The sequence below is a fragment of the Haliotis asinina genome, chromosome 2, assembly GCF_037392515.1.
Source record: "Haliotis asinina isolate JCU_RB_2024 chromosome 2, JCU_Hal_asi_v2, whole genome shotgun sequence".
Lineage (NCBI taxonomy): Eukaryota > Metazoa > Mollusca > Gastropoda > Lepetellida > Haliotidae > Haliotis > Haliotis asinina.
Genome location: NC_090281.1, coordinates 77,128,951 through 77,152,658, shown reverse-complemented (window position 1 = coordinate 77,152,658; position 23,708 = coordinate 77,128,951). Strand labels below are relative to the sequence as shown.

The 23,708-nt window shown below is 38.0% G+C and overlaps 1 protein-coding gene across 1 annotated transcript; it reads left to right on the top strand.

Annotated features, from left to right (window-relative positions):
- The first annotated feature begins 6,423 nt into the window (after positions 1–6,423).
- On the top strand, positions 6,424–23,193 carry LOC137274350 (sodium/glucose cotransporter 4-like). The gene is made up of 14 exons (XM_067807501.1): positions 6,424–6,501; positions 13,634–13,705; positions 14,008–14,112; positions 14,245–14,304; positions 14,828–14,932; positions 15,465–15,570; positions 16,054–16,134; positions 17,300–17,514; positions 18,203–18,338; positions 18,611–18,718; positions 19,224–19,543; positions 19,820–20,041; positions 20,959–21,148; positions 22,161–23,193. The coding sequence occupies exons 1-14, from the start codon at positions 6,424–6,426 to the stop codon at positions 22,361–22,363; spliced, it is 2,001 nt and encodes a 666-aa protein (XP_067663602.1). The 3' UTR covers positions 22,364–23,193.
- Positions 23,194–23,708: the final 515 nt, after the last annotated feature.

Genomic DNA, 23,708 nt, shown 5'->3' with positions numbered 1-23,708 from the left:
TCAACGACGAGCAAGTAATACATATCTACCACAACATAACTTACATCAACGACAAGGAAGTCATACATATCTACCACAACATAACTTACATCAACGACGAGCAAGTAATATATATCTACCACAAGATAACTTACATCAAAGACGAGCAAGTAATACATATTTACTACAACATAACTTACATCAACGACGAGCAAGTAATACATATCTACCACAACATAACTTACTTCAACGACAAGCAAGTAATACATATTTACCACAACATAACTTACATCAACGACGAGCAAGTAATACATATTTACCACAACATATCTTACATGAACAACAAGCAAGTAATACATATTTACTACAACATAACTTACATCAACCACGAGCAAGTAATACATATCTACCACAACATAACTTACATCAAAGACGAGCAAGTAATACATATTTACTACAACATAACTTACATCAACGACGAGCAAGTAATACATATCTACCACAACACAACTTACATCAACGACGAGCTAGTAATACATATTTACCACAACATAACTTACATCAACGACAAGCAAGTAATACATATCTACCACAACATAACTTACATCAACGACGAGCAAGTAATACATATTTACTACAACATAACTTACATCAACGACAAGCAAGTAATACATATCTACCACAACATAACTTACATCAAAGACGAGCAAGTAATACATATTTACTACAACATAACTTACATCAACGACAAGCAAGTAATACATATCTACCACAACATAACTTACATCAAAGACGAGCAAGTAATACATATTTACTACAACATAACTTACATCAACCACGAGCAAGTAATACATATCTACCACAACATAACTTACATCAAAGACGAGCAAGTAATACATATTTACTACAACATAACTTACATCAACGACGAGCAAGTAATACATATCTACCACAACACAACTTACATCAACGACGAGCTAGTAATACATATTTACCACAACATAACTTACATCAACGACAAGCAAGTAATACATATCTACCACAAGATAACTTACATCAAAGACAAGCAAGTAATACATATTTACCACAACATAACTTACATCAAAGATGAGTAAGTAATACATATTTACCACAACATAACTTACATCAACGACAAGCAAGTAATACATATTTACCACAACATAACTTACATCAAACACAAGCAAGTACTATATATCTACCACAACATAGCATACATCAAAGACAAGAAAGTAATACACATCTACCACAAGATAACTTACATCAACGACGAGCAAGTAATACACATTTACCACAACATAACTTACATCAACGGCAAGCAAGTAATACATATTTACCACAACATAACTTACATCAAAGATGAGTAAGTAATACATATTTACCACAACATAACTTACATCAACGACAAGCAAGTAATACATATTTACCACAACATAACTTACATCAAACACAAGCAAGTACTATATATCTACCACAACATAGCATACATCAAAGACAAGAAAGTAATACACATCTACCACAACATAACTTACATCAAAGACGAGCAAGTCATACATATCTACCACAACATAACTTACATCAACGACGAGCAAGTAATACATATTTACCACAACATAACTTACATCAAAGATGAGTAAGTAATACATATTTACCACAACATAACTTACATCAAACACAAGCAAGTACTATATATCTACCACAACATAGCATACATCAAAGACAAGAAAGTAATACACATCTACCACAAGATAACTTACATCAACGACGAGCAAGTAATACACATTTACCACAACATAACTTACATCAACGGCAAGCAAGTAATACATATTTACCACAACATAACTTACATCAAAGATGAGTAAGTAATACATATTTACCACAACATAACTTACATCAACGACAAGCAAGTAATACATATTTACCACAACATAACTTACATCAAACACAAGCAAGTACTATATATCTACCACAACATAGCATACATCAAAGACAAGAAAGTAATACACATCTACCACAACATAACTTACATCAACGACAAGCAAGTAATACATATCTACCACAACATAACTTACATCAACGACGAGCAAGTAATACATATCTACCACAACATAACTTACATCAAAGACAAGCAAGTAATACATATCTACCACAACAACATAACTTACATCAACGACGAGCAAGTAATACATATCTACCACAACATAACTCACATCAAACACAAGCAAGTAATACATATCTACCACAACATAACTTACATCAAAGACGAGCAAGTCATACACATCTACCACAACATAACTTACATCAAAGACAAGCAAGTAATACATATCTACCACAACAAAACTTACATCAAACACAAGCAAGTAATACATATCTACCACAACATAACTCACATCAACGACGAGCAAGTAATACATATCTACCACAACATAACTCACATCAAACACAAGCAAGTAATACATATCTACCACAACATAACTTACATCAACGACGAGCAAGTAATACATATTTACTACAACATAACTTACATCAACGACAAGCAAGTAATACATATCTACCACAACATAACTTACATCAAAGACGAGCAAGTAATACATATTTACTACAACATAACTTACATCAACGACAAGCAAGTAATACATATCTACCACAACATAACTTACATCAAAGACGAGCAAGTAATACATATTTACTACAACATAACTTACATCAACCACGAGCAAGTAATACATATCTACCACAACATAACTTACATCAAAGACGAGCAAGTAATACATATTTACTACAACATAACTTACATCAACGACGAGCAAGTAATACATATCTACCACAACACAACTTACATCAACGACGAGCTAGTAATACATATTTACCACAACATAACTTACATCAACGACAAGCAAGTAATACATATCTACCACAAGATAACTTACATCAAAGACAAGCAAGTAATACATATTTACCACAACATAACTTACATCAAAGACGAGCAAGTAATACATATTTACTACAACATAACTTACATCAACGACGAGCAAGTAATACATATCTACCACAACACAACTTACATCAAAGACAAGAAAGTAATACACATCTACCACAAGATAACTTACATCAACGACGAGCAAGTAATACACATTTACCACAACATAACTTACATCAACGGCAAGCAAGTAATACATATTTACCACAACATAACTTACATCAAAGATGAGTAAGTAATACATATTTACCACAACATAACTTACATCAACGACAAGCAAGTAATACATATTTACCACAACATAACTTACATCAAACACAAGCAAGTACTATATATCTACCACAACATAGCATACATCAAAGACAAGAAAGTAATACACATCTACCACAACATAACTTACATCAAAGACGAGCAAGTCATACATATCTACCACAACATAACTTACATCAACGACGAGCAAGTAATACATATTTACCACAACATAACTTACATCAAAGATGAGTAAGTAATACATATTTACCACAACATAACTTACATCAAACACAAGCAAGTACTATATATCTACCACAACATAGCATACATCAAAGACAAGAAAGTAATACACATCTACCACAAGATAACTTACATCAACGACGAGCAAGTAATACACATTTACCACAACATAACTTACATCAACGGCAAGCAAGTAATACATATTTACCACAACATAACTTACATCAAAGATGAGTAAGTAATACATATTTACCACAACATAACTTACATCAACGACAAGCAAGTAATACATATTTACCACAACATAACTTACATCAAACACAAGCAAGTACTATATATCTACCACAACATAGCATACATCAAAGACAAGAAAGTAATACACATCTACCACAACATAACTTACATCAACGACAAGCAAGTAATACATATCTACCACAACATAACTTACATCAACGACGAGCAAGTAATACATATCTACCACAACATAACTTACATCAAAGACAAGCAAGTAATACATATCTACCACAACATAACTTACATCAACGACGAGCAAGTAATACATATCTACCACAACATAACTCACATCAAACACAAGCAAGTAATACATATCTACCACAACATAACTTACATCAAAGACGAGCAAGTCATACACATCTACCACAACATAACTTACATCAAAGACAAGCAAGTAATACATATCTACCACAACAAAACTTACATCAAACACAAGCAAGTAATACATATCTACCACAACATAACTCACATCAACGACGAGCAAGTAATACATATCTACCACAACATAACTCACATCAAACACAAGCAAGTAATACATATCTACCACAACATAACTTACATCAAAGACGAGCAAGTCATACACATCTACCACAACATAACTTACATCAACGACAAGCAAGTAATACATATCTACCACAACATAACTTACATCAAACACAAGCAAGTAATACACAACATAACTTACATCAAAGACAAGCAAGTACTATATATCTACCACAACATAGCATACATCAAAGACAAGAAAGTAATACACATCTACCACAAGATAACTTACATCAAAGACGAGCAAGTAATACACATTTACCACAACATAACTTACATCAACGGCAAGCAAGTAATACATATCTACCACAACAGAACTCACATCAAACACAAGCAAGTAATACATATCTACCACAACATAACTTACATCAACGACGAGCAAGTGATACATACTACTATCTGCCACAGCAGTGTAGCTTACATCAAACACAAGCAAGTAATACATATCTACCACAACAACACAACTTACATCAAAGACAAGCACGTACTACATATTTACCACAACATAACTTACATCAAAGACGAGCAAGTAATACATATCTACCACAACATAACTTACATCAACGACAAGCAAGTGATATATATCTACCACAACACAACTTACATCAAAGACAAGCAAGTAGTATATATTTACCACAACATAACTTACATCAACGACGAGCAAGTAATACATACTAGTATCTACCACAACAGTATAACTTACATCAACGACAAGCAAGTGATACATATTTACCACAACATAACTTACATCAAAGACATGCAAGTAATACATATCTACCACAACATAACTTACATCAACGACAAGCAAGTGATACATACTAGTATCTTCCACAACAGTATAACTTACATCAACGACGAGCAAGTCATACATATCTACCACAACATAACTTACATCAACGACGAGCAAGTAATACATATCTACCACAACATAACTTACATCAAACACAAGCGAGTAATACATATCTACCACAACAACATAACTTACATCAACGACGAGCAAGTAATACATATCTACCACAACATAACTTACATCAAACACAAGCGAGTAATACATATCTACCACAACAACATAACTCACATCAACGACGAGCAAGTAATACATATCTACCACAACATAACTTACATCAAACACAAGCGAGTAATACATATCTACCACAACAACATAACTCACATCAACGACGAGCAAGTAATACATATTTACCACAACATAACTTACATCAAAGACATGCAAGTAATACATATCTACCACAACATAACTTACATCAACGACAAGCAAGTGATACATACTAGTATCTTCCACAACAGTATAACTTACATCAACGACGAGCAAGTCATACATATCTACCACAACATAACTTACATCAACGACGAGCAAGTAATACATATCTACCACAACATAACTTACATCAAACACAAGCGAGTAATACATATCTACCACAACAACATAACTCACATCAACGACGAGCAAGTAATACATATCTACCACAACATAACTCACATCAAACACAAGCAAGTAATACATATCTACCACAACACAACTTACATCAAAGACGACAACAACATAACTTACGTAACATATGTTATATTTGGTATTTCTCTTACTTGGTTAAGTACAATTTCTAGTAGTACACCATTTTTTGTGTTGGGTCCGATCCGGGATTTCAACCCACACACTCAGAGTCAGGCACCTAATCGACAGCACACGATGTGTGGAAGTCGCGGTGACTGAGCGGGTTCGGCGGCTGACTTTGTACTTTATCAAGAAAGTGTAATCCCAAATATAAAATATGTTACATTTGACCACTTTTTGAAATGGCATTGTGTAATGATAACATAACTTACATCACTGATTATCTGCTTTGAACTGTTTTTTATATTTTATGCAACACCATTCCTTTGACTACACACGAAATGTTCATTCATGAGACTGACAGCAAATCAGCAATCTTTGATAACTGACACACTTCACGACCCAGTGGACAAGGTTGTATTTTCTATTGTTTATTCACCTCACTTCTATCGGTCACGTGTCCACAAACTATCCCATATACTCTCACCTGGCCATCCGCGTCCATACGTGCTGATTCTGCAAGAGAGACACCTCATCCCCTCAGACAATGGTGGAGCATCTGAAGGTTGGCGATGTTGTGGCTTTAGTGGCGTATTTTGTTTTGGTTATCGGCGTTGGGATATGGGTAAGTACATTGTGTACTCATATGGTCCGACTTTGCATGAAGCGTTCCAGCAACAGGTTTAACGTTAAATCGAACCCAGATAATATTTGCAAGGCAGACCGTTGCCCGTTTCATATACACGTTCTGCATATAACAGCGAATGGGCCCTGATATCAGATGAATGTATAAAGTGAATTATACGCATTCATCTTTGAAGTTTACGTATCCTTATTAATGTGTACCCAGCCTTTACTGTGTGTGAAATGTACGTGATGATGTTATATTCTAGATTGGTACATGACATGCTGTAGTGGTGTAAGTATGCAATAGCCAATTACACGCATGACAGTGTTGTCAATACAACGTGTCTCCATACAAGAGAGGTGGTAGAATTTAACTAGGCGCTATAAACACAATATTTGGAGAAGGATGATACGCACAAAGTAAACATGAACGTGAGTGTTAAAATCTCAAAAGCATAAAATAAAAAAACTGAAAATCGCCGGATTTATTTCTTATAAGTATACGCCTGTTGGATATAATAAAAGATATAGGAGATTGGACCTCGAAGTGCTGATGATTCGGATTAGATATTATATATTAGCAGTCTCTACTTTATAACCGCATTTTCTTTTTCTGAAAACTGGAAGGGAAAGGGGTTTCTATCTTTCAGCGAATAATTGGCATTTAGCATGGCAATTAATGAATGGGGACTGGTTAAAAGGGCCAAAGGACAGAAGGCCCAAAACTTGAAAAGTCAAAAGGACCAAGGTAACGTCAAAAGGGCCAGACTAATAGAAAATAGTAAGATTAGAAGAAATCCATTACTTGTTGTTGAAACAGTTCTAATATACCTCAGAGTGTCTCAGTGTTGTTTATATAGACATATCGCCTGGGGGTTAATTGTTTATTTTATGATTAAATATCTCAGAGCATCTTACCGTTGGTTATACAACTCTTCATTTAATGATTACAAGAGTCACTGGTGACAGTTACACTTGTGAGTAATCTAACGTTTTAATTAGTTTTTGATAGGTCCCATGACTCATTGTGCTTTATAAGCTGAACATAAAGTGTGTCGCGTGTGACAAGACAGTCAGGAAGAACCAGTAATGCCCCAGAGTTTGACCTTTCTCAGAGATAGACCCATCGAAGATGTGACACAAACATGACCAGATAAGAATATCTCCATCTTTGCGAAATCAGGCAGAAATTTATTTTGCCTTCCATGTCCGCTCTGAGACCGAGTCTAAGTCCGGTAATTTTACGATTGCAGACTTTTCAGTCTAGTGATGATGAACTTAAAAGATATTTCAATCATGAATATTTGAATTACTTACGAATATTTAATCACATACGAACACCTGAATTATGATCACTCTATGTGTCCTGGATAAAAATAGTGAGGAACTTACGTAAATTTTGAAATTATGATCTATTTATCCATTGACACACTGATGCAATATCAATCATGAAAATACCAATATCCCTAACTTAATTTGTCCAGTATATTATTACTATCACTACTACATAGTGATACAACTGCGATAAAACATATAAACCATATATTAGTTTACATATGTTCATGTTAACGGTTCTAAACAAGATGTAAAAAAAATATCCCACTATCTACAATGCTCGCTTCATATTGTTTCTTTTTAATAAAAATGCTGCAGCGTATGAAAGTATTACGTCACCTTTGTGAGAAACAAGGCACACATTAGAAGATGAAACCCACTTATTGCCATTTATATACTGATACAAGTGACTATAACGGCTGTATGTTCTATCCTAGGTTATATCTATATGGACAGTGCTTCTAATCTTATATAGTCCATTTACAATCACTTTTATCTTTAACCCTTTTTTGGTCGAGCTGCAACAGACATGACCCATGATATGTGTTTTTTCACTCAAAATAAATTTTTTATGTCAGAACATAAACGTTCATATATTTTTACCATACTCATTGACAACCACTTTTAGCTTCTGTTAAAAAAATGTTCACTCATTCTGAGTTATCTAGGACATTTGCTGTGGCTGACATTTTGGGTGTCGGAGCTCTCAAATTTGCTATAATTAAATTGAGGTGCATCTGTGCAGATATTCAAAATAATACTGTTTACAATCAGTATCAACCTTCAACTAATCCACAGAGTCACGTTGTTACTAATACAGATGTGTCATATTGCCAGTCACGTTGCTACTAATACAGACGTGTCATATTGCCAGTCTCGTTGTTACTAATACAGACGTGTCATATGGCCAGTCTCGTTGTTACTAATACAGATGTGTCATATTGCCAGTCACGTTGTTACTAATACACACGTGCCATATTACCAGTCTCGTTGTTACTAATACAGACGTGCCATATTACCAGTCTCGTTGTTACTAATACAGACGTGTCATATTGCCAGTCACGTTGTTACTAATACAGACGTGTCATATTGCCAGTCACGTTGTTATTAATGCAGGCATGTCATATTGCCAGTCACGTTGTTACTAATACAGACGTGTCATATTGCCAGTCACGTTGCTACTAATACAGACGTGTCATATTGCCAGTCTCGTTGTTACTAATACAGACGTGTCATATGGCCAGTCTCGTTGTTACTAATACAGACGTGTCATATTGCCAGTCACGTTGTTACTAATACAGACGTGTCATATTGCCAGTCACGTTGTTACTAATACAGACGTGTCATATTGCCAGTCTCGTTGTTACTAATACAGACGTGTCATATTGCCAGTCACGTTGTTACTAATACAGACGTGTCATATTGCCAGTCACGTTGTTACTAATACAGACGTGTCATATTGCCAGTCACGTTGTTATTAATACAGGCGTGTCATATTGCCAGTCACGTTGTTATTAATACAGGCGTGTCATATTGCCAGTCACGTTGTTACTAATACAGACGTGTCATATTGCCAGTCACGTTGTTACTAATACAGACGTGTCATATTGCCAGTCACGTTGTTACTAATACAGACGTGTCATATTGCCAGTCACGTTGTTACTAATACAGACGTGTCATATTGCCAGTCACGTTGTTACTAATACAGACGTGTCATATTGCCAGTCACGTTGTTACTTCATAGAAGCACGGCAAAGGTGAGACATATCACTCCTCACATTGTCATTTAATAGAAGTATGACAAATCACCCGTCCAATTTTTATTTAATGCTCATCACTTTATTATTTAAAAGAAGTACGACCTATTGATCGTCACCTCCTTATTCAAAAGAAGTACGACCTATTGATCGTCACTTCGATATTTAAGAGAAGTACGACCTATTGATCGTCACTTTGCTATTTAAGAGAAGTACGACCTATTGATCGTCACTTTACTGTTCAAAAGAAGTAAGACATACTGTTCGTCACTGGGTTATTCAAAAGAAGTACGATGCATCGCTCGTCATATTGTTATTTAAATGTACGACGTTTGGTCATCACTTTGTTATTCAAAAGAAGTGCGGCATATTGCTCTTCACTTCGCTATTTAAAAGAAGTACGACATACTGTTCGTCACTTTGCTACAATTTAAAAAAAGTACGATACATCGCCCGTCATATTGTCACGTAAAAGTACGACATATTGTTCGTCACTTTGTTATTTAAAAGAAGTACGACATATCGCCCGTCACATTGTTATTTGAAAGTACGACATAATGCTCGCCTCTTTGCTATTTAAAACAAGTACGCCATATCGCTCCTCACATTGTTGTTTAATAAAAGTACGCCATATCGCCAGTCACAATTGTTATGTAATACAAGCACGACATATTGTTATCTACAATATTTATTTAGTAGTGGCTGTAATAAGTTTTGACATTTGCTGTATAAAAGTTTACTTCAAAAGACTTTCATCAGAGCATTTTCAAACAGAGTAACATGGAAAATCGTTTGATCTCCACCACATGGTTCTATGTTTCATCAAGTGTGACATGAAGCATTTCATGTTTTAGCATAATTTTTCTGACATCACAAACATGCTAATGTTAAAAATGCAAAGCTTGTTAACAGATTAGATATGATTTGGTAGTTTCTGAATATATTTCATTTCCATGCGTAACAGGGAAGCGGATTTTCAGCTGATACACACATCAAACATTAAATCGAAAAACTCAGCAAGAAATTGAAGACCGATGTCCCAGCGTCTGTGAACGCATCAGTTCCATCTGTCTCGTACTGATGTAACCAAATGGCTGGTTACTTTATTCGTTCTTTTAATATGCACTTAAACCCCATTTAAATATATACTAATTCTTACATGGCTTTACAACTAACTTGTTCTCGTATCCCAGTTGTGTAGATGGATACTAACGCTGTTGATCACTGGCTTGTCTGGTCCAGACTTAATAATTTACAGGCCACTGTCATACAGCTGAATATTGCTGAGTGCTTCGTAAAACTACTCTCACTCAATCAGTCACAACTAGTAGTTGTTGTGGAATTAGACTGATTGATGCTGAGCTGGCGCTATTTAGATGCGCGCTGCATTATTCATGAATGCACGATTTATAAAAGCTTAACATTGACATTGCAGTGACAACATGCATCCACTTAGATTCATTATATATGTATTTACACGCATCAGAACGATGAATAGAGATATTATTATGACTTAAGCACTGTGTGGAATTGATATTAAGCATCTGATTGTTTGGCCTGTTAAAGTGAACATTGATTGAGTTCTTTTCAAATATGCCATGGGTCTTTTGTACTTCCTGCAATTCTATGTCTCGAGCATATAAAATACTACCAACGTACATTCTGGCGACGATAGCAAGACTGTTCCGACTATAACACAGATCATATTTTCCCAGACTTTAATGCTGGAATCAGTCAGTACAATGCCAGATGCTGTGCGAATTCATGTATGTTTATGGGTTATTTCGCTTATTCGCGGATGTTGTGAATTGCTGCCACTGCATGTAAGAGTGAGGCATTATTAATCACAGCTGATTGTGTGTAGGGAATTGAATTTGGTATTTATATTATGTTCATTTCCAAATTCGAATCATGATGTTTTCATTTCTACAGTGTAGGAATGTGAACATTCAGACATATATTAAAGTATATTCCTTTCTTTTTTACATTTTTTTTAATTGTAGTAGTATATATACTCAAGTTATTGTGATCGGAATTGTACGAAATATAAAAAAGAAAAGAGCTAAATCACAGGGTACTTGACCGAAGAACCAGGTGCTTATCATTTTCAACTAAAGTCTGTTTGACTCAACAGCGAATCAATGAATTGCATTCTAAGTCAAAACCCAATATACATATAATGCTCCATGAAACACCGATCACAATATCAGATCTGTGAGGGGTCTTTTTTGTAGAATTTATGTCCAAGTAGAAAGAAAAATCTCTATGCATCGTTCCGGAATAAGGTCGATCTGCTTCTCCTCGGGCTTAACTTTCTTTCCCATTTTGATATGATTTGTACATAATCGTGTATTTTATACTCATGCAGTCATTCAATGTACTCTCTGACATTATTGGAGGAAATAGGACAATTCATTCATTCATTACTCAGGGAACATAAATGATAATAAATTTGACATTTGTATACCGCATGATATCCAGAGATATTCCTGCTTGTGTGCGATGAAAAGCTATAGGTACGATCGCAACGTCGAAACGTGACTTTGTTTGTCGGTTCAACGTCAACCACATCTGGCACGTATGGCGACCTTTTCAGCAAAACAATCACGTTACAGACCACCCCCGTAGTGCACTCCGTGTGACATGACTGGTTGAAGCTTTAGGATTCTGAGAAAGGTTATATGCTACCAAGGCGTGGTCAGCACTGGTCATCCTGACCGTTGATGGTCTTTAACGTCAACAGTGTGCTGCTTTCTGGCCAATCAGCTGAAAGCTGACGGATGATAATTTACATCGCTTGAAATAGTCCTCAGTGACATGCCATCATTCATCATCATAATAACTTGATATCGTTGATCAGTTGTCACTTGAGGAGGTCCCATATTTGCTTATAAACAACGAATGCAATTGATTTCCCAAGATATCAAGCTGAGAGGGCAGTTTATAAAAACCTGATACTTGCTTCACTCGTATTTTAATGTACTAGATACAATAGCACGTGCATGCATGAATTAGTGTATGGTGCTTACCAAGGCACAGAATGTCCACAGAAATAAAAATGATTATGATATGAATATGAATAATGATATGTAGGGGCTCAACAATAATTGTTGTCAACATACTTTTTCATCTTATATATTAGAATATTAGAATGATAATAAACGTTGCGTAGAAAAACACACAATATTTTGTCATTTTGTCGAGTGCTCGTTTTGTGTGGCTCTCAGTTGAGATGGTACAGTGTGTAAATGTTGCTTTAAGCCGCATCACCAATATTGCACCTACTCGAGGCTACCAAATGGTAGATGAACTTTCCTGTCTAAATGATAATGAATATCAATAGTGACCTCAGTCTTCACTGTCAATGGACGTTCAGGTTAAGTGTGAGCTATATAGTTTTATCATCAAAAACTGTGTTCCACAAGAGAGATTGTGTGAGATCGCATGATATCTCCTAGGAGATATCATTTTGAGTATAGATTTTGTACAATGCCCTGATAATGCTATGATGTCATGAAGTTGATGAGGTAACAATCCAATGACATCGCTGTAGTGCAAATCTAATGTCAGAACCGTGTTCATAGATGTTCATTTTTCATTCAAAACTACTGAAAAATGATTTGGGGTGATAAACAGAATCTCACCCTTATGCCTACCGATGTCAGGTATGTCAACACTCGTTGACAAAGGTAAAAATATCCTCTGCAAGTCTCGGATATATGTTACATTATCTACTCGTGTGAATATATTTGATATCAGTAGACACATGGGTGAGATTCTCTATACGCTCTACCTTCTACCGGTATAATGAAGGTCAGTTTAGAAGTTGAACTGATGAAGAATGATGATCATTTTATGATATACAACTTTTCGACAAAGATTCTACTACCGAAACGTCGCCCTTCACGAAATAAAGAAGTCGTATATCCATAAAGTTATTATCATTCTTCATCTACAATGAGTGTGTTTCTTGCTTTGTTTTATCCACTGTATCTCTTATACATCTTTAATCAGTTATCGATGATTACCTACTTTCAGTCCGCCTTCATGCCAACCAGACAGGGAGCCATGGGCTACTTTCTGGCGGGGAAAAGTATGAACTGGCTCACGGTAAGATATTTATCTCCACCTTTAAGTCTTGTCACAATTCAATAGAATGTTGGGACACGCTTCTTCTTCTACAGGTAGCAACGATGCGAACAGTCTCAGTTCGAGGATGTCTACATCTAACTCATAATGGACGTTGATTGATTGATTGATCGATTGATTGTTTGCATAACTGAAGGATCATTGAATGAATGAATGAATGCATGAATGAATGAATGAATGCATGAATGAATGAATGAATGAATGAATGAATGAATGAATGAATGAATGAATATCCTCAAAGACAGATTTGCCTCCCTTTCCAGGTGGGTGCTTCGCTGTTCGCAAGTAACGTTGGAGCGCCAATGTTCATTGGCTTAGCCGGAGCGGCTGCTGCATCCGGGTACTCCGTGGTGGTGTATGAATGGCACGTGAGTATGTGTTCTTGAAATGCTTTATAGGTTCTTTTTCCATTTATTTCAAGATTTGATTGTTATCACCATGCAGTATTAAACCGAGAAAACTGCTGATGTCACTGACATCCATTTATGTTTCTGTTGTAGGCCATATATTTACTGATAGCCCTTGGTTGGCTTTTTGTACCAGTGTACGTGGCGAGTGGGGTAAGTGTCAGAGTATTAGCCCTCTTTGTACAGTTAACCCTCGGTAGTCAGGTAGTCGAGGTTTCGCTGTGTGTGTAAATTATGTGATAATAAAGATATGTGAATGGCACGAGGATCGGTTAATGTTTCAAATACCTGGCATAAGCATCACGACATTGATGTAAATAAAAGTTAATCAGTCAGTAACCTGAACAAATCCATTGACCCTACTCCACAACACAACATGTCGTAAGAGACGACTAACAGAATCGGGTGGTCAGGACAGCTGACTTGCTTGATAAGTGTCACTGTGTTCACTTTTGAGTGAATCGATGGCCACGGTGTCAATCTGTCCAGACTAAAATAATTTCATGGCCATATTGCTGAAAGAATGCTGAGTGGAATATTGAACAAAGGCTGAAACAGTAAATGTTTTCCAAAGGTTATTTTGTGACAAGAATGCACAATGCATTGCATGTTACTGTCAGTCTACAAATGACGTAGCTGGAGAAGGTGTAAGCGTGCTGTATCCCTCTGTTGCAAGTCGTTCACGATGCCGGAGTATCTACACAGGAGGTTTGGGGGACGACGACTACGTATCTACCTTTCTGTCCTCGCCCTGCTACTGTACATCCTGACGCGTATCTCGGTAAGGAGGACGTTGGGTGCGACACAATCATCGTGCGTGGTGGTTAACGTGCACATCTCACACAGCTGACGTGGTCTTTCCGCACGTTATTTTGTATGTCATGGTCATCATTCATCTGAATGAACATCGTTTTACATGTTTCACACGACTGACGTGTCTAACGGCGAATAGATGCGGTGGGGTAGCTAAGTGGTTAAAGCGTTTGCTCGTGGCGCTGAAGAGACGGGTTCGAGTTTCAACATGGGTATAATGTGCAAACCCCATTTGCGGTGTTCCCTGCCGTGGTATTGCTGGAATATTCCAAAAAGTGGCGTAAAACTAAACTCACTCACCGTGTGTTCATAAAGCATGTTTTGTTTGCAACAATTGAGAAGAGGGGCACACTTCATTTTCATTTTTAATGGTTATTTAACAAAATTTCAGGGCGGGGGGATGGGGGTGGGGCGCAGCCCTACACCCTTCTCTGGATGCGCCTTAGACGTAGTGGAAGCTTCATGAGGAATGTTTACATGCTCTCTGTGTTTTCCTTTAGTCTGAGATCTACACGGGGGCGTTGTTTATACAGCTACTGCTGGGATGGAACATGTACTACTGTGTCACCGGTATACTGACAGTAACAGCATTATACACCGTCTTGGGTCAGTACCACATTGACAACACCACATTCTTGTTTATAGCTGAGATTTAACATGCTCTCCTGGGTAAAAGGGGACTTACAACGATTTAACTTGAAATGATGATTTGAAACAATTAATATATATATAATTTATCTTATTTCATGTAATGTACTGACACTATTATATTAAATTATATGTCATTTATGTCATTTATTATGGTACATGATATTCTATTATTATATTAAAAATATTTTACTATCATAATAAATCATATTTTATTGGTATTATATTTGAATAATTACATGCATTGTTAATGTCTTATTGTTATCATATTTGAATAATTATATTTATGATTATATTACCAATACAAAATGAATCATCATGTCGGGCGTTGCAATATATGCAAGTATTCTGAGTATAAAACAACATGAGCTGAAAGAGATCCTTTTGGAGGAAATGCGGGAAGTATATGCATATGGACTATGGGAATATTTGTATTTGCAGGAGGACTGGCAGCAGTGATCTACACGGACACTCTACAAACTGTTGTGCTCCTGATCGGAGCGACCGTTCTCGCAGCCACCGGTAAGTAACATACACTTACGATGTTTGGTCATCATTGTGAAAACGTTCATATTGTTACGGTTTCGACAAAAGGTTTGTGCGTCCCATTTAAACTCACATAAGAAAATACAGACTAGTCTAACATATTCACTAATATGTTGAATAAACACTGAGCAAGGTTATACTGAATGAAAGTATAGATTGACACCACGCATTTCAACCTCTATTCCGACGTTGGTTCAGGTCGTTGTGACATGCCCACGGTAGAGACCAGGGTCACAACGACGCTTACAAACGGTACATGGACGTGATATTCTTGTCACTCGCCTAAAATGCAGAGTTACAAAAGCGTAACCATTGGGGGCGTTTGGATAGCCTAATGGTTAAAGCGTTCGCTCATCACATCAAAGACCTGGGTGCCACTCATGGTCTCAATGTCAGACCCCATTCTGGTTTGAAGCCCATATTACTGGAATATTGTTAAAATTCTACGAAATAACGTGTGACGACGTAGAATGGAGCCGGCATGTGACTGTAACATCATAACGTGGTGAAGATGTCACCTTGCCAGACTGGGATACTGTCTTTTTGTTTTCACCACTCTCGACAGTATTCTGTTACTTGTAGTATAAAACAGGATGTCAACTTACTGGGATAGACTTATTATATACTGAAAGATATATTATATAAAGAAAGAAACTGCGTAAAATTGGAAATGACATTGAAGCATCGATGGAGTGCTTAAAGTATGTATTTTTTAAAAACAAAAAAACCCAAACAAATACAGCGGAAGTTCGAAGGAAACATGAATCGTGGTCATACATAGTCTGTTTCTGCTCGCAGTTGAGGTTAGAAATGTTTTTGTGTATGGAAATCGAAGAGTTCGCACAAACACAGCAATGAAATCAAGATGCACATGTATCAGCCATGCATTCAGACTGACGGCTTTAATGATAATGGTTCACTGTTTTCTGGACAAAGCAGCTATGGCTAGATTAACGAGAGATCAACGACAACAAGTCATTGGATGTCTAGACGCTGATGAACGTGCTTGATGTTGACATGTTTGATTCTGTTATCCCATCGAATGAAAGTGAAATGGAAACTGACCATGTTCAAACTAAATGCATTCAATGATATTACGTTACCAGCTATTCAGTGTAACATGTATAAGTTTTTAACGCAGGTTTCGCTAAAGTTGGTGGATTTGAGGGCTTGCACGAAAAGTACCAGTTGGCAGCAGCAAAGTATACTTTTTCCAATACATCTCTGTATTCATGTGGACTTCCCCGGAACGACTCATTCCAAATATGGCGCCACCCAATCACAGGAGACATTCCCTGGCCAGGGGCCCTAACAGGGTTAAGCATCCTTGGACTGTGGGTGTGGTGCAGTGACCAGGTGACTTCATGTATAGCAGTGTCTCGTCACGTTCCGAGACTACTACTACTACTACTACTACTACTACTACTACTACTACTACTACTACTACTGCTGCTGCTGCTGCTGCTGCTGCTACTACTACTACTACTACTACTACCACTACCACTACTACTACTACTACTACTACTCATGTTAGGTGTTTAACATTTTAGAAGAAACAGGGAAGGTTTTGTTGATGAATATGCTGATATACTATGTACCTATGTCGGATGGTGGTCCAACGCTGATGGCGATGTGTGTGATACGGTTATCATTCGTTATACTTTGGACCTTGCGTTAAATGCAGTTTTTCACTAAATGTTTTCAGCTAAGTAAAATTAATTATTTTGGTGCAATCCAGCTTTCAAAGTTGATATGAAACATTGTTTTATGTGATAAAACGCACTTTCTCGTCAATACAAGGATAAAACACGGAAATAGACATGTAAATTTGTCACGGGCACTCAGATTTGGCAGATTTGCTTTTGTGCTTATCGTACAGATCATTAGAGAGTTGGATGTCTTTGTTTAGTTCCAAACATGTACTGTATTTGATCAATGCTACCCAAAAGAAGAAGATTTCCGTTTATTCCATGGACACTGGTCCAGTACGTTACCGGTTTGGAACTATCTACATTTTGAGTTATGTAGTACTCATGTGTCTCAGATCATCGTCCAGCGGTCGCTGTCGGCTAAGAATATGGACCACGCCAAAGGAGGTTCCCTATTTGCCGCGGCTCTTAAAATCGCCCCTTTCTTCTTGTGGATCATCCCCGGCATGATTAGCAGGGTGCTCTTCCCAGGTACATGTGCCACTAAATAGTGTATGTACCGCTGTTCTCCTAAATAGTGCATGCACTGCTAATCTCCTAAATAGTGTATGTACCGGTGTTCTCCTACATAGTGGACAAGTACACATACCTCAGTTCCCCTAGACAGTGTATGTACAGCTGTTCTCCCAGATAGTGGACAAGTACTCATACCTCTGTTCCCCTAGATAGTGTATGCACAACTGTTGCTCTGGATAGTGGACGTTTATTCGTGCACACCTGTACAACATAATCCTACTTTGCAGATGAAGTTGCCTGTGCATCCCCAGAAGCCTGTTATGCTGTCTGTCAAAACAGGGCGGGGTGCAGTAACATTGCCTACCCTCTACTGGTCCTCCGGATACTGCCAGAAGGTAGGTGGTGTCAGAACAGGGTGGGGTGCAGCAACATTGCTTACCCTCTGCTTGTGCTCCAGATACTCCCAGAAGGTAGGTTGTGTCACAACAGGGCAGGCTGCAGCAATATTGCCTACCTCTACTGACTCTTCGGATACTGCCAGAAGGTAGGTTGAGACAGACCAGAGTAGTGTGCTGAAACATTGTCTAACTTCTATCAATTCACCGGATACTGCCAGATTTATTGTCTGACCAGAGAGTTACTTCATATGTGACAATGTTCACAACAGGTCTGACTAGTGTGGTGTCAAAGGAAACCGCGAATAAGACAATTAGCATGTGGTATGAAATCCCACTACCTGACATCAGTCAGACAGAGGTAATTCTAATGTGTCTCACTTTTTTATTTATTTGCCAGGGTTGAGGGGACTGCTGGAAGTCGAGTATGTCTCACCTTCTGATTTATTTACCAGGCTTGCGGTCCTTGATGGGAGTTTGTATCACGTTCTAATTTAATCACCAGGCTTGCGCGGACTGATGCTGGCGGCAGCCCTGGCTGCCCAGATGAGCACGTTGACGTCCATCTTCAACAGTGCCAGCAGTATGTTCACGATAGACATCTGGCCGTATCTGAGGAAGAACCCGTCCAATAATGAACTTATGCTGGTTGGACGTCTCACAGTGATTGCTTTGACAGGGTTTGGGATTCTGTGGTTACCCATACTGCAGCAGTCTCATGGGGGACAACTCTGGGCATACCTTCAAGCGACAGCCGCTTACACTGCACCTCCATGGACCATGGTATTTCTACTAGGCATGTTCTGGAAGAGAACAACGGAGCCGGTTTGTTTGAGTCTATTGTTGTCTTGTTCTCTCAGTAGTGTTCGGGAATGAATTCAATTCATGCAGATAGATAGGTTTTGGGTAATCTCTAAATCGTCATTTGTAAGTCATAGGCAAATGTTATCAGTTCCCTTTTAATCCAGTACAATAACGCCCGCTAAGCAATAGGCAGTTATTGAGATCAGAGATCAGAATTTATTGAGAAGTCATTTCGCTCAACTTATTGATATTGTTTGTAACAGTATTGATCAAATTATACCCGATACATCTGCACAGGGTGCCTTCTGGGGTCTGATGGTGGGAATAGCGATTGGTCTGCCTCGGCTGTGTCTGGAATTCATCTTCCCCGCGCCGCTCTGTGGAAGTGGGGAAGCAGACGAGAGACCCGCCATCTTGAAAGATGTCCACTTTCTATACTTCGCCTTGATTCTGGCGGCTGTGTCATCCTTTGCCATTATCATTGTCAGTCTAAAAACTGAGCCAAGATCACCGGAAAAGGTTATAGATGGTTCCACTCAAATCCTGTCTGAAATATTTATTGTGTATACAAAATCTTTCATGTCACTATGTGGCTGCAATATTGCCGGGGTGAAGTTACAATTTAGCTCGTTCACTGATCTCATGTGATGTCTTTTGTGTCCAGTCACAGACTCTGTGACAAAGAAAAAACGATTTTGATACCAAATTATGTCAAGTGTCAAATTTGCCCTAGAAATGAATGAATCATACATATGATAGCAGGGTGAGTGAGTGAGTGAGTCTTGTCGAGGTTTGACAACTTAACTGATTCCAGGCTGGAGACAATTTAGCGGTGTTCATGTTCGTGTTCATTGTCCCTCCGCATACTGATTGTATACGTTACTGGTATGAGGGCGTTGTTTGGATGAGAAGTCCAAGGCAGCGAGAGATAACCGTGACTACGATTTGTGGATCCGAAAGAGTGGCAACCCGAGAGGTAATGGCATCGCAAGCCTTTACGAGGAGGGACGTATGTTTGCCAAACACAATTTTTGCATTAAGTCAGGGTACCACATAACCGATCGACAACAATGTTTCAGTATGTGAGTGAGTTTAGTTTTAAGTCGCACATATATGGCGGCGGCCTGTAAATGATTAAGTCTGAACCAGATAATACAGTGATCAACAGCACATGTTGAGTACGATGACATGTGTCAAGCAGGTCAGCGAGCCTGACCACTCGATCCCGTTAATCGCTTCTTACTACAAGCATGGGTTACTGAAGATCAATTCTAACCCGGATCTTCACAGGTGTTTGAGTATGTATGCTGCATTTCGAAATGCCATTGGCGTTTTATTGAATGACCTGTTTAATCTGTACACGGAAATATGGGACCGAAAGCTATGTTGTTTTAATGTTTCCATCACTTAGACGACATCAACATCGTTTGTTGCAGCTACGTCGTGTGACGTGGTGGACGAGGCATGAGGAGGACCCGGAGTTGACTGAAGATGAGGAAACCGACGCCGACGAAAGTACTGTAATGAAGATAGAAGAACCTGTGGAATCCGACGTCGAAGAGAAAATGAATTTCAAGGCTGGTATAGATGATGAATGTTGTCAAAGAGTCACAACTCGGAACAAAGGTAAGATATGGGTTTAGTATGATATGAAGCACTTTCAGGTGTACATGTCACACGACAGAGTGGATTTAATATGAAATGACGCCCAAAACATTGACTTTCCTTTGCATGTGTTTGGAACGGATGCTAATCTTTTCGCGAATCATCTATTTGATATTCAGAAATACATTCTTTAGATAATCAAGAATCTTAAAATGGACTATTCAAAATGAAAATTTTACGGTTCTTACTCTTTGCTTTTATTCAAAATAAAAGAAAATTTCTGACAGGACAGTCTCGTGCACGCTCCAAATCAAAAGTCGAGTATGTTTTACCGGAAATTTGTGAGTTTTCAGTTATTTGGTGTGTTTCTTTCATTGGAAATATATGTTTAGTATACTGTTTAAAGTTGTTTAGTCCAATTGCGCTATGTATGGATATGGTTTACGCATTAATAAAGACGATACTGAGAAGTGTGCTTAAGTAAGTATATGAAGCATAATGTGTCTGAGCGGGATATTCCATTGTACGTCAGCGGGATAGCGCTGTGTCTAGATATGCACAGGCAGACTCTCACGTACAGATCAAGGTGCAATGATCTTGAATCCCTCATTACTCCCCATTTCCTTTCACCCTTTTTGAAACTGGGACTCGAAAACATAAGTAGATAACAAAGGAAAACAAAGGGAACAAAGAGGCCTTATTCCGCACTAGAGTGAGTGAGTGAGTGAGTTTAGTTTTACGTCGCACTCAGTAGTATTCCAGCTATAGGGCGGCGGTCTGTAAATAATCGACCAGACAATCTAGTGATCAACGCCATGAGCATCGGTCAACGCAACGGCTAACCAATGACATGTAAACAAGTCAGCGAGCTAGACCACACGATACCGTTAGTAGCTTCTTATGACAAACATGGGTTACTGAAGATCAGTTCAGATCTTCATGGGTGTATTCGTCATGGGAAGTTTGAAGAATTACACAATGTTCATATCCGTGAAATGATTCAAGAAAACTGCACATTTCCGTTCATTTGCAGGATGCTGGAGAAAAGTCATTAGCTGGCTATGTGGGTTTCAACAAGTGTCCCAAACAAACATGACCAAGGAGGAGAGAATAGTGCAACGAACACTACTAACCAGTCTTGCTGAGACTGACAACGTCAAGCAACTCCTCGACGCAGGCGCCATTTTGTTGGCGACTCTGACGGCATTTCTTTTCGGCTACTTCAACTCGCAATGATACCTTCTTAACGGACATTTCCTTCAGGAGCACGCATTCCTCTCGGTTGTGATAAATATCATACATAATCTTTTGTGCTGACTCGTCCGTCAGACCTGATGCCAGCTCTAACAAACATTTTGTAAAATGCGTTTTAGGTACGAGATCAGGACAGTAATGGTCTGAATAATTATTTAACTAAGTAGGGTGTTGTCTGCCAAAGATGAAGGAACAGCTCAGAATTTACGAAAATCCTGACCAGGAGATGCCAGGTTAGAATCATGAGTCCCGGTTGTGTAAGGTGGTCGTTGGAGGAGACTCAAAGGTTACGTATCAGGATGGTTGTTTTGGTACCCCTATGTCGGTGCCATAAAATCAGTCAAGGTTTATTTGATCCAGACTCGAAATTACATAGTTTTTTGTGTAGGAGATTGTTGAATGCGCATATGGCAATGTTATCATTTTCAGCCATAGAGGCTGACACACGGATTCGAACCCAAGATCATTCAGAGGTATACAATCATGTTATATACCCCAGACTTTCCATCACAGCATGTATTTTTGTAACTAAATAACGCGGTTATGGTACAATACAGATAGATACCTATAAGAGATTTATTTAAAACCTCAGGATAAGTGCTCGGTTTCAAACCGTATTTAGAGGTATTATAATTTCATTATAAGCCTCTAATTTTCCAATATACGTTTACCTCCTAAGTAATCAAAAGCGTTAATTTGGAATTTAGATTCAAAATATTACTGGCTGTGAACGTACTGAAAAGACTGAAAGTTTTACAAATCAAAGTCACAACTATTTGTACGTGCATAAAATAAACATTTGTTTGTCATCACCGTCAACATAGATGTACATGTATTTAGGGAGTAACAGTCTTTTGTCCATCAGTGTGTTATCGTTCAGATGACTGTAATGAGCAACAGTTTGACCTGTGTCATATTAAGACTGACTGAGAGATGAGTGACCCCTTATGGTCTATATCATATCGTGTATGGTGGGACCCATGAGGTTCCGGGTTAGAACTGACAGTTCGGTAACCCATGCTGATTCTAAGAGGCGACTAACATCGAGGCATCGGGGATGTCAAGCTCGCTTACCTGGTTCATCCATCGAATTGTAACCCCAAAGCATGGATCAAAGGTGAAGAAGACCTTGGTAGTTCTTGGTTCTGATGACGTTCTTATGGATCAAAGTATGTTCTTGAGCATATTTATCAGCTTGGGTAGAAAAATATTATAATAGTGTCCAGTCTTCAGATGAGATGGACTGGATGAAAAGGAAATAGCGTTTTCATAGTATACTGAACAGCGAAAGAAACACAACTCTTGAGTTAATTGAGGTTTTAAATAG

Excerpts from the sequence above, each read along its gene's own strand:
- LOC137274350 (XM_067807501.1), top strand. The coding sequence starts at position 6,424 with ATGGTGGAGCATCTGAAGGTTGGCGATGTTGTGGCTTTAGTGGCGTAT. Across the intron at positions 14,113-14,244 it reads TGGTGGTGTATGAATGGCAC|GCCATATATTTACTGATAGC; the intron begins GTGAGTATGTGT and ends TTTCTGTTGTAG. Across the intron at positions 14,305-14,827 it reads CAGTGTACGTGGCGAGTGGG|TCGTTCACGATGCCGGAGTA; the intron begins GTAAGTGTCAGA and ends CTCTGTTGCAAG.